The 12,397-nt window shown below is 47.1% G+C and overlaps 1 protein-coding gene across 1 annotated transcript; it reads right to left on the minus strand.

Annotated features, from left to right (window-relative positions):
* Positions 1-2,631: 2,631 nt before the first annotated feature.
* Positions 2,632-7,794, minus strand: LOC132348134 (group IID secretory phospholipase A2-like). The gene is made up of 4 exons (XM_059895333.1): positions 7,707-7,794; positions 4,876-5,020; positions 4,125-4,231; positions 2,632-2,777 (listed from the first exon to the last, which is right to left on the minus strand). The coding sequence occupies exons 1-4, from the start codon at positions 7,792-7,794 to the stop codon at positions 2,632-2,634; spliced, it is 486 nt and encodes a 161-aa protein (XP_059751316.1).
* Between the last annotated feature and the right edge of the window lie 4,603 nt (positions 7,795-12,397).

Here is a 12,397-nt window from a genome sequence, read left to right on the forward strand (position 1 = left end):
CGACAAAAACAGCAACAGTAATAACACAGTTAATTTTAAAAGAGGGATTACTATGGGCCAGGCGCTGTGCTAAGAGCTTAATATGCATTAGTCTTGTTTAATACATTGGCCTCATCTTACTTTCTTTTTAGTATTTCCATCTATACTTCACACACGAGGAAATCTAAATTTTTCATATAAGGTCACCTGGTTGGCCAGTGGTATAATGGAATTTTTTTTTTTTGGCCACACGACGCAGCTTGCGGATCTTAGTTCCCCGACCAGGGATCGAACCCGGGCCCTTGGCAGTGAGAGAGTGGAGTCCTAACCACTGGACCGCCAGGGAATTCCCTGGAATTCGAACCCAGCACCCATAGTTCTTTATTCCTATTATGCTCTCCAGCATGAGCCACTGAGCTTCACATGGAAGGAAAAGCCCTTGGTCAGCTGTTTCACAGATGTGTGTTATGGGCCGGAGGGTGTGGGTGGCTCCAGGTGCCCCAGCCGCATAGCTGGAAATACCGCTAATCACATATGAATGACAGATTGTGACTCCTTATATGAAAATATTATCCATCCATCCATCCATCCATCCATCCATCCATCCATCCATCCAAAGTTAGTTTCCCTAAAAGCCAAGCCTGAGATGGGAATCCTTGTGCAAGTGAATGATTTATTGAGGGAGTCGTCTCAGGAGAAACCTGTAGGAGAACAAGGCAAACAGGATAGACCAGGGGACAAAGCAAGACATCTAGCCTGACCCCACGAGGAGCACTGGGGCACAGAGCGTATGACCCAGATGGTCCTGCACGAGGCGGGGGGCAGTTATGCCCTACATGGTACTATTCTCCCAACTCATTGGTTAGAGGTGGGCGGGGTGGGGTGGGCGATGGGCACGGTAGCTCCCAGCAGCCAAGGGCAATCCTCAAGCGAAGGAGGCCGATGTGAGCACATGGCAGCCAACACCTGGCTTAGCTGGCACGAACACCACCCGCCTCCACCTCCATCTCTCCATTATGGGCTCCTTTGATCCCAAAGCATTGATTGAGCACCTATTATGTGGGGGAGCAGAGGAAGCAAAGATGAAACTGATGTGGCCTCCATCCTCTGGGAGCTCCAGTCTGGTCCGGGGAGGTCAGAGCAGTCTGGACCATCATATGCCACTCAAGCGAGAGCTTGGCAAGTTGTAGACCCATAAAGTGCTGTGGGAGCTCGAAGGCGGGAGTGAGCCCTTAGGACGGGGGAGGAATCAGCCAGGGAAGACTCCTGTAGGAAGTTGCCCTTGGACCCCAAGGAGCCTAGCGTGGGCTTAGCCACCTGGAGGCGGCAGGACAGTGGAGCATTGCTGTAGAAGTCCAGGCTGAGCAAATGCCTGGCAGCGGGAGAGGAATGGGTGCCTGGAGGACACATGGCCTGTGGACCAGGTGCCTGGAGCAAAGGGAGTGGTCTGCTTGGTCCAGCCTGTCAACAGCAAATTGGCACTTGCCACTGGCACTTGCCAGCTACCTCTACAAGGACTCAATCATGAGCTGCTGCAGCCGCTGACCTTCAACACCACTTGAAAGGAGTTCAGGGTGGAGAGCAGAAATGAGGCCCTCTGTGCTCTGGGAAAAACTGGCAGAACAGGTCTTCAGATAGTTAGATATTTTCAGGAGAAGATTTTATGAGCTCAATTTCTTGCATCTTCTCACATCTAGAAAAGCACTAAAATCCTTCACGGTGACGTCTGCTCCTCGTGACTAGCAGTAATCTTCACGACACTAGCAGAAACCTCTGCAAAAAATATGTGCTCGATTGCCTGTGCTCCCCCTTCGCCAAAATCACATATATACTGACCTTCCCCGCTACCTCTTTGGAGCAGTTTCTCAGAGCTATCTGAGGCGCTGTCTCCCAGGCTATAGTCCTCATTTTGCCCCAAATAAAACTCAACTCGCAACTCTCATGTTGTGCTTTCTTTTTTAAGTCGACAAGCCCTTCCCTCAAAAAGTATTTACGGAGTCCCTTCTGGGTTCTGGGCCCTGCTTTGGGCACCAGGGATGCAACTGAGTCCAAGACAGACATAGGCCATGCCCGCAAGGATCCCCAAGCTTCCAAGGGAGAGGGACACAGTGCCAGACGGTGCAGGTCCCAAACTCCGCCCCTATCCTGGGTGGTGGAGGACCTTGGGGTTTTAGGAAGTAGAGTCATGCAGACAGAAAAACCAACATCACCCTTTAGAGAGGCCACTCCAGTGGCAGCTTGGGCGGTGCATTGGGTTGGTGGGGGGAACCTGGGGAGGGGGGTGCCTGGTGAGTGGCAGTAGAGGGAGAACCTGCCGCACCCCACCCCCAGACCCCACGCCCAACGCCCGCTGCTTTGGCCTAAACACCATCCCTGGGGGCTCCCTGGCCTTGACTTTTCCTAAGACCCCATTCCACCCTCAGGGGAGACAGCTGCCGCCTTGGCTGGGAAGATTTAGAAGGTCCAAGAGGCAAGGTGGGGGGGTGGGGGAAGGCCAAGACCCTTCCTCTTCCAGGGAGTGTTTTAAAGAAGCCAGGCTGGTTCAGGGGTTAGATCCTGGGGGGGGGGGGGTGGCAGTGGTCCTGCAGGACTTCTGGAGCTCAAGAAGCCAGGAGCGGGGTAGGGGGCATGGCACGGTGCAGGGGGCTCCTCCTAGCACGTGGGGGTCTGACCCTTGCACCTGGGCCGCCAGTAGTAACGCAGGTGGTTCTTGTAGGTGTCCCGGTTCCTCTGCAGGCAGAGCGCCACCTCCTTGTCGCAGGCGCACAGCTGCTGCTCACACCAGCTCCCCTTGTCAGCTGCAGGGCGGAGGAGGAGGGCACTTAGCATCTATCCCTTCCCCAGACGGAGCAGGGGTGGCTCAGGGCCCCTGGAGGGAGACGCTGAAGGCAGCTCAGCCCTTGCATGGCTTTTGGTACCCTTGCCAGCTACTTTGACTCTAGCTCTGTGACCTTGGGTGCGGACCCTGGCCTCCCTGTGTGCCATTGCTCCTTTGTTTATTCATTCCTTCAAGAAACAGTTGAGCACTTATCCTGTGGCAGGCCCTGGGGGGAAAGGAACAATGCAGGGGCTATGAGATGGGAAATGGGTGGGATCTGACTCAGTGTCAAGAGCCATTTGAGCTGAGATCGGAAGGGTTTGCTCCCACTCCCAAAGTCAGGGTGGAGGAGGGGACTATTCCAGACAGGTGGAACAGCATGTGCAAAGACTCTGAGGAAAGAGGGACCACGGTGCTTCAGTTTCGTGATCTGTAAAATGGGGGTAAGAAGACCTGGACCCACTGTATAGCACTGGCAACTATACTCAATATTTTGAATAACCTATAAGGGAAAAGAATCTGAAAAAGAATATATATATATATAAAAGATTAAAGTAAGAAGGCAAAGCCCTCAGCACATAGTAAGTGGTCAGTAAATGTTGACTATTACTGTTTTTGTTATTAAATTCTCAATTAACAGTGACAGCTAATGAGCGCATTCAACTCCCAGCCCTGGGACCTGCCGCCTTTCTCTCTGCATGGACCCAGGGGCCAGGTGACCTGGGTTACAGCCCAGGTTTCGTCATTTACATCTGTGTGGCCCTGAGCAAACAGTTCACTCTAGTCTCAGTTTCCTTGTTTGTAAAATGGAGATCACCAGGGCGGTGCTGCCTCCTGGCTGGGCTGCTCTGAGGACAATTGATGATGAAAAAGTTAACAGTAACCCCGATAGCCTGTGTCATTTATCGAGCATGCATCTGCAGCAGGCATCTGCAGGGCCCGTCCTGTCTGCCCTTATTTTAGTCCTTGAATTGACTTTATGGAGTAGAACACTGTTACCTTCCTGAGTTTCCAGAGGAGGATACTGAGGCTCAGAGAAGTTCAGCAATGTGTTCAAGGTCACACAGCTGGTCAGTGGTGGGTCAGGGATCTAAGCTGAGGTCTGCCAGCCTTCCGGATCCACAAGGGGTCAAAGCCCCTATTGGACCTCTCCATACTCCTACCCCCATTCCTGCCTCTCCTCCACAGCCCAGCTACTGCCACTGGACACATGAGAAAAACACAGAGATTGAGCAGCTTGTGCATTGTCACACAGCATATTAAGGCAATGCATGCTAGAACTCTCTTCCTCGGCCTCCAACTCCAACCCTGAGGCCTGGGCACTCACAGCACTGGATGTTACCCTGGGAAAACTCGTAGCTGTAGCGATCCAAGTGAACTTTGCATTTGTGGTGCTTCAGGTGATCATAGCAGCAGTCGTGGGTGTGGCAGCACCTGGAGGGAGAGGACATGGGGGTGGTGGTGATGAATCCTTGGCCAACTCAGGTCTCTGGTTGCCCCTGCCCCAGAGCAGAAATTGTGTGCCTACCTTGGAAGAGTCAAGGTATGCAGGGTCTAGTCTTCTTTCTAGCTAACTCTTATTGTTTCCTGTGTACCAGGCACCTGTTCTATCTATGAATTCTCTCTTAAGCCTTTTGACCACCCTATGATGGAGGTGCTTGCGTCATCCCCATTTCACAGATGAAGAAACTGAGACTCTGGGAGGTCAAGCCACTTGCCCAAGATCACACAGCCTGTAAGTGGTGGATGAGGGAACTGACCCCGGGCCTGGCTGGCTCTCACCCCTCCTCTGGCTGATCCCTAGGGTTGCTGTGAAAACCAAATGTGATCACGGCAAAAAGAGGTAGGACTTTTAAAAAAACAACGTTCAACGGCACTGGGGAGTGTGTGGGTATTCTAACTAGTTTGGGGTTGAGAGTACAAGGGGGCGTTTAGAGATTCTGGGGAACCCTCCAGAAGGGCTGGGGCTGGATTGGAGCTCAGCGGAGTTCCTAGCACATAGTACCAAATGAATAAATTGATGGAGAGAAAAGGGGAGGGTCCCTGGGTAGGGGCAGGGCATGATTGGGAGGAGTTACCAGTCTGTGGCATCTTTGGGCTGGCCTTTGCCACCGAATCCGCAGTGACAGCCATAGGACAAATAGGAGAAGATGGCTCTCTTCCCCATCACCCGTCTGATCATCTTGCTCAGGTCCAGTATCCCGCACTGGGCTGGAATCACACCTGCCAAGGAGCCCAGCCACAAGGAGAGGACATGAATCTAAGTGGAGGCCAGTGGGCTGCAGGCCTGGCACCTGGATCAAACCAATGACCTTGGATAATAAAATGACAACAAACACTGAGGCTATTGAAAATATAATGATAATTGGTGAGTGCTTACCATGCATCTTTTCCTCTAGTGACGTATTGACTCCATCCATCCCATGAGATAAACACTTTTTTTTTTTTTAAATAAATAAACTTTTTCTTTTGGTGTATTCTAGATGTATGGAAAAGTTGCCAAGATCATACAGAGAGTTCTTATATACTCCTCATTCAGTTTCCTCTAATGTTATTATCTTCTTAGATAATCGTGGTATATTTATGAAAACTAAAAAACCAACATTGGTACAATAAATACTATTCTTAATCCTCATTTTCGAGTTGAACACACTGAGGCTCAGTAACTTGCTCCAGGTTACAGTAGTTGGTAAATAGGAGAGCCAGGATTGAAACCCAAGGCAGTCTGGTTCTGTTCTCTGTCTCTGGGCACTGAGTTCACATTCTATAATAGGAAGACACCCTTCCTCTTACACTCACCCCACCTCCCCAGACCCCCAGCACAGCCTGTAGAGAAATCCACACATTAAACAGCATGCGTGGCTCTCGTGGGAAGCAGTGTGATTTAGAAATCAATGATTTTCATGGATATTTTTCATTTCAGTCATAATATCTGCTGGTTAGAGTTGATCATAAGGGGAATTTATTTTACTGGGAGAGAGGAATACATTATGTTGCATTAGGAGAAATAAAATATATTAAGTCAATGAATTCAGGGGAGAGTTTGGGAGAAACAGACAAGGTAAAAGGGGACTGGAATGTACCTGTGTGCAACCTGGGGAGATGATCCAAGAACACAGATGGAGCCCAGAGTCTCAGGGAGACTGGGCTGGGGAGGCCCCCTCGGTTGACCCTAGTTTTGGAGCTCCCCCCCCGCCAAGTAAATGATGTTATAATGAAAGCGCTACACTCAAATGAAGTAAGTAGTAAACCAGGGATGAGCCCCAGATTGGGGAAGGTTGGGATGGGAAGAGGTGGGGTTGGGATGAATTCATGCAGCAGACCAAGGGTTCGATCACAAGCAGGGTGCTTGCCTTGGGCTGCAGGTAAAAGTGACTGGTGGTGTCAGGGACTTTCAGGCAGGTCGTGTCCCCAGCATGTGGGAATCCACAATGCCACTCCTGTTTGCCACGATGGCTGTAGGTGTACAGGAGTTAAAGAGAAACCTTGCTAAGTTTTGACCATCCTAAGGAATGACCCCAGGCCCTCTGGAATTCCGGATTCGGTGATAAGGCACCAGAAAGCAGCCCACTGCCACGAAATTTACCATCCACCCTGGAGGCCAGCCAGGGACCTGAATTCAGAATCTCACCTTTTTGCTCTACCTCTGTCCCCCCTAAGTCTAGCCCTTTCCATTTCAGCTTAGAAATAGCCACACAAATAAATTCACACCTGAATGATGCAGCTGTTCCTTGCCAGGCAAACAATAAATTCAACTTTGATTCAGAATGCTTTCGGGTGGTCTTATTTCTTACAATTTTACAGTGAGGTCAATCCAGCCCTGGGAAATTGAGGAGCTCAACTTGTGGTTATGAGGGCTTCGGGGCACTGGCTTAGCTTGACAGAAATACCTGCCTGGGTTGCTTTTTCCATCCTCAGTTGTCACGGAGGGGGATGGAGCCCTTTCTCCCAAGGGTTAGCGGCATTGGCAGGAGGTAACATCACTACTATCTTGTGAATGTGCTGTGTGTTAAACTATTGCTCGCTTACTATTACTTACACTTGCTAAACACTTTGTATATGTTTTCTCATTAGAGTCCTTCTAACAACCCAATGAAAAGGGTGTCATTGTGCCCACTTTACAAATGAGGCTATAGAGGGGTAGGGGGACTTGGCCAAGGTCATACGACTGGGAGGTGATGGGCCAGCGTCTGAATGCAGGTTCATCTGTGTATTTTATCTCTACATTGTATTGCCTCTGCATCTGAGAGATGAATTTCTGCAGCTTGATTGCAATTTTCCTAATGGTTTTTACTGTAACCTTGGAGATGTGTTCCTCTTGAGAATTTGGGAGTCCCCAAAATAACACAAAACCACATTTAAAAATGCAAATCCTTTCTCAAATCACATATTTTGAGATGGATCAAGAAACAAAAACTCCAGTTTGCTAGCAACCAGATTTGTACATTTGATCTGCTAAAGATCGGATGGAAACTGCCCCATCTCCCAACGGTCAACAGAACCCTCTTCCCAGGTTCAAGGGAGATAATGAACATGAAAAAGTTCTAAAAATGTAGAGTGCTGTACATAAGTAAGAGATTGCTATCATCTGGTCAAAGGGACAGAGGGGAGCAGATCCATTTCTGTAATTTGTGTCCGAAGTACCAGAGGCATCAGTTCAGCTGGACCCCAGTTTCTGTAGCTTCCCGCCTTCGTATGCCACACAGCTTGGCCGTCCAGGGCTCTGTGGCCGAAGCCACTGTTCCAGGGGACTGACAGCCACTGATGGCTCCTTGCAGGGGGCCAAAGAGTTGGCGACTGCAAGGCCAGGGCAGTGAGGCTCAGAGCAGCAGCTCAGTTTAGGAAAGAGATGTAGGGTGTCTCCGCTTCCCTCCCTGCCTTCCCAGCTGTGGGTCCTGTCCCCACTTACCAGCAAACACCACCAGCATGCACAGCAAGGCAAGTCGCATGATCCCAGCACAGAGCAGTGGAGGCAGCTGCTGGAAGTCCCCTTCCATGCTGGCAGCCCTTTATATCAGATGCAACCCTCCCGGAGCCTGCACGTACCCCTCCCAGCTCCAGCTCTGGACGAGGTCACCCATACTCTTTGTTTCCTCTTTTCTGGCAATGAGGAATTTTATTACTTTTGTTTCTAGTATCTGTTTTTTCAACTTTTTGATTGCAGGAGAAACAAGCTCAGCATAGAAGATTTGGAAAACATAAGGGATTAGAAGAAATTTAAAATCACTTGTGAATCCATTCATCACCATTAATTTTTTTGTTGTTGTTGAAATTGACATACAACATTGTGTAAATTTAAGGTGTACAACATCTTGATACATTATATATTATAATATGAGTTGTCATTGTAGCAATAATTAGCACTTCTATCATGTCACATAATTACAATTTCTTTTTGTGGTTGGCATAATTAAGATCTAGTCCCTTAGCAAGTTTGTCGATTATAACACGACATTGTTGTCTATATTCACTGTACTGTCTCTAGGACTTATTTACTACTTGTTGCAAGTTTGTACCTTTAAACAACTTTGGTCCTATCCCTCCCCATCCCCTACTTCCCGGTAACCACCATTTTACTCTCTGTTTTTACATGTTTGGCTGTTTTAAATTCCACATATAAGTGATATTATACAGTATTTGTCTTTCTCTGTCTTACATCTCACTTACCACAATGCCCTCAAGGTCTATCCATATTGTTGCAAATGGCAGGATGTCCTTCTTTTTATGGCTGCATAATGTTCCATTGTGTATATATATATATACTCACATACATGACATCTTTATCCCTTCACCCGTTGATGGGAGCTTAAGTTGTTTCCACCATTAACACTTTGGTGTATGTCCTTCTGGTTCTATTGCTATAGATATCTTTCCACACTTTTCCCTGACCGAATTAGGAAAATGTTACAGGTAGTACTTTGTAGTCTGTCTTTTCACTTACTAAAATAACTTGAACATATTTCTATGTTGTTAAATATTCTCCTGCAGAAATGTTTTGAAAGGCAGCCTTGTATTCCATTATATGACTATGCTCTTCATTTAACAAATCCCCTATTCATGGGCATATAGGTCAATTTCGTACTCTTCTAGACCATACAGTGGTACGGTGAAAGAAATCTTTGTTGTTAAATCTCAGTTTCTGCCCGAAATTGTTTCTATAGGATCTACTCCTTAAGTGAACTTGCTGAGTCAAAGCACACACACAATTTGAAGGCAATTGACGTGTGTTGACTACTTACTCTGCAGAAGGTCTGCCCCAGATTACAATGGGAATCCTAATGAGGCAAATGGTGTGGACCCAGCCCAACTAGGGTGGAGATGCTGATGGCAGGACACACATGGCATTACAAAGGGATGGTCTGCCACAAAGGCGCCACTGGTAACCTTCCAAGGTTTGATGGAGAGTCCGTGATACCAGAAATTGGGTTTCTTCCGTGCCCGTCAGACGGCTGTTCAAGAACACAGTGCATAGGCTGACCTCTTTGCTGCTAGCTAATCAGTCCACCCAAAAAAGCGAGACACTGCTGGGTATTCTCCCTCTCCCTCTCCCAGCCCTCTTCACTCTGTCTTTTAAATCTAATTTTCCTTTGTTTCTAGACTCAGTCACCAACTGATCATCTCATATGTGAGAAAGCAATCTGCATGCAAAATAATTAAGCAGCAAGTAAATGAAATGTCTCTGGCATATTCTTTGACACTCCTCCCCTCCGTGTGCTCAGTAGTCATTCCCTTATACTCTTACCAATGTGGGACCTTACTGTACAGTATCTAGATCTGGGCTCTTGATGGGACATAGGGCTACTCTCCAGAGCCCCAGCTTCCCCCAAGCTGGTATCATTTCAGTAGGAGCAAAAGTAACCAGGACCTCTGCTGCTTCCAGAATAGATGCTACAAAAAGTTCTCAAAATCTGCTGTCCTAGATACTCCCAGAGGCCCCAGGGCACAGCTGAAAGGCTGAGTTTGAGATCAGAGGGACTGTGTTAAAGCTCTGGCTTCTTCTCTTACCAGCTGTGGGACCCTGGGCAAATCACCTGACCTCATGAGCCTTGGCTTCCTCATTTGCAGAATGGAAACAATGTGGGGGCAACAGTCCCTCCCTCCTCTGATTGCTGTGGGGTTTAGAGAACACATGCACACAACACACTGCACCAAGTCTCACCTATAGAGATCATGCCATTATGGTGACCACAACACGGGCTATGTAGCATCATGTGGAGAAGAAGAGGCCGAGAGGTGGGATTTGAACTCAGGCTGCCTCCCCAGTGTTCCAGCTGCTTCACTGGGAGAAAGCTGCTCAGCTCCGTCTTCCATTTCCTCATGTGTGAAATGGGGCAGTGACAGTGTTACTGAACCAAACTTGGGTCTGCTTGCCAGCATACAGTAAAGCCAATCTACTGACCTCGGGCCGTGGTGAACCAAAGTGCATCGTTCATTGCAGGGTGCCAAGCAAGGAGTCCAGGCCGCTAATGCTCAAAAGGCTTGAATTCCTCAGGTGGCTTTCAGGGAAAGGTTTTTAAAGACAGGGTGAGGGAGAGGGGGTTGCAGGGTGTGTGATCAGCTCGTGGACATTCTTCTGATTGGTTGGTGGTGAGGTAATTGGGGGTCAATCTCATAAACTTCCTGGTTCCAATCATTTGGGGTCTGCTGTTAATCTGCTGTTAATCCTATCCACTCTATCATCTCAGTGTATTTTTTCTCCCTAGAAATGTGATCTGGGTTTTCAAAAAAATATCTTCTATGTTTCTAATTAACATGCTCAAGCTTTTCTCTATCTTCTTAAACATATAGAATATAGTTATAACAACTGCCGTAATGTCTTTGTCTACTAATTCTATCATTTGCATTGTCTCTAAGTCTGTTTCTATTGATTGATTTTTTTTCTCATTATGACTTTTAGGTCACCATTGCTCATTGTTATAGAAAATACTATGGGGAATTCCTTGGCGGTCCAGTGGTTAAGACTCCACAGGGGGCATTGGTTTGATCCCTGGTTGGGGAACTAAGATCCTGCATGCCTCGAAGCATGGCCAAAAAAAAAAAGGAAAAGAAAAGAAAAGAAAGCACTATGATAATAAATCTTTGTCTACTTTTAAAAGGGGGGTTTCTTTAAAGTAGGTTTCCAGAAGTGAAACTGCTGAATCAGAAGATTGAAGGGTTCTTAAACTTCTTCCTCTTTCTGAAATTGCTAGGAATTTAGAAACTCCCTTGCTTCTGGTTCCATCAGCAGCGTATAATAGTTGGAACCGGTCATTTCCTGAGACTTAAGAGCAAGTCTGTATTTTTACTTTCCTGGAAACAGTGGGGAAAACACTTGGTGATACTATTAGCCCACAATCCATCAATATCTCCAGGTGGTGGACGGAAAGGAGTAGGAGAGGGCTTAGACACTGAAGTGCAAATTCTATTAAGAATAGTTACCATCAGCTGGGGCTCAGAGAGGTTAGAAACCCACCTAGGGTCATACAGCAGGTATATGGCAGAATTTGGGTTAGAATAGAGGTCTGCCAGAGCTGCTCTTACTATGTGCTGGGCACTGTTCTAAGTGGTCCACACATAGTAAATGTAAGCAGGTACTGCCCTAATCCCCATTTTACAGATGAGTCCTTTTACCCAGGGGCTACTTTCTTGCCCTCCAAACAAAGATGGAGGTGGAAATGAGAAGAGCTGGCAGAGCCTGGAGACTGCTGCCCCCAGCCTCAGTGCAGAGAAGAAGGTGGACCCCCATCTCCTAAGAGACACCCCCATGGGGTGAGAACATGTCCTTTCAGCCAGTGACCAGAGTCCTCCGCTTGATGCATCCCTCCCTGCAAAGCCCCATTTACTGAAATGATCCCATTGCCTGGATTCCATTCATGATGAAACCTGCCAGAGGGGGTTAGAGATGCAGCTCAGAATTACTGAAGGTTTGCAGGGGAAGAGGAAATTTAAAGAAGCTGGGCTTAACTAGAGATTATCATACTAAGTGAAGTAAGTCAGACGGAGAAAGACAAATATATGATATCACTTATATGTGGAATCTAAAAAAAAAAAAAAAAAGACACAAATGAACTTCTTTACAAAATATAAACAGACTCACAGACTTTGAAAACAAACTTATGGCTACCAAAGGGGAAATGTAGGGGGAAGACACAAATTAGGAGTTTGGGAGTAACATATACACACTACTATATATAAAATAAATAATCAACAAGCACCTACTGTATAGCACAGGGAACTCTACTCAATATTCTATAATAACATATATGGGAAAAGAATCTGAAAAAGAATGGATTTATGTATAACTGAATCATTTTGCTGTACACCTGAAACTAACACAACATGGTAAATCAACTACACTCCAGTATAAAATAAAAATTAAATTAAAAAAATAAAAAGAGGAAAACAGGTAAAAAAAATAAAGAAGCTGGACTTCCTCAGGGTCTTCTGAACTTCATCTCTGATACCATCTGGCAGGGGGCGAGGAGGGAGGGAGAGATTTGAGATTCCTTTGTGGGGTAGTGACCCACTTTTCTCCAGCTGCACCCAAGCAGAACTAAAGTAAGTGAATTAAACAACCAGAAACCACTCAATGTCTGTCTGCTGCAGAATGGTAGATGGCGT

Source organism: Balaenoptera ricei, chromosome 1, assembly GCF_028023285.1.
Source record: "Balaenoptera ricei isolate mBalRic1 chromosome 1, mBalRic1.hap2, whole genome shotgun sequence".
NCBI classification, from domain to species: Eukaryota; Metazoa; Chordata; class Mammalia; order Artiodactyla; family Balaenopteridae; genus Balaenoptera; species Balaenoptera ricei.

What these genes read in the sequence shown, in the direction of transcription:
- LOC132348134 (XM_059895333.1), bottom strand. Translation starts at nt 7,794, where the DNA reads ATGGAAGGGGACTTCCAGCAGCTGCCTCCACTGCTCTGTGCTGGGATC. An exon ending in CATGCTGGTGGTGTTTGCTG is followed by an intron (nt 5,021 to 7,706) that starts GTAAGTGGGGAC and finishes GCTCCTTGGCAG; the next exon opens with GTGTGATTCCAGCCCAGTGC. An exon ending in CCAGGGTAACATCCAGTGCT is followed by an intron (nt 2,778 to 4,124) that starts GTGAGTGCCCAG and finishes TCCGCCCTGCAG; the next exon opens with CTGACAAGGGGAGCTGGTGT.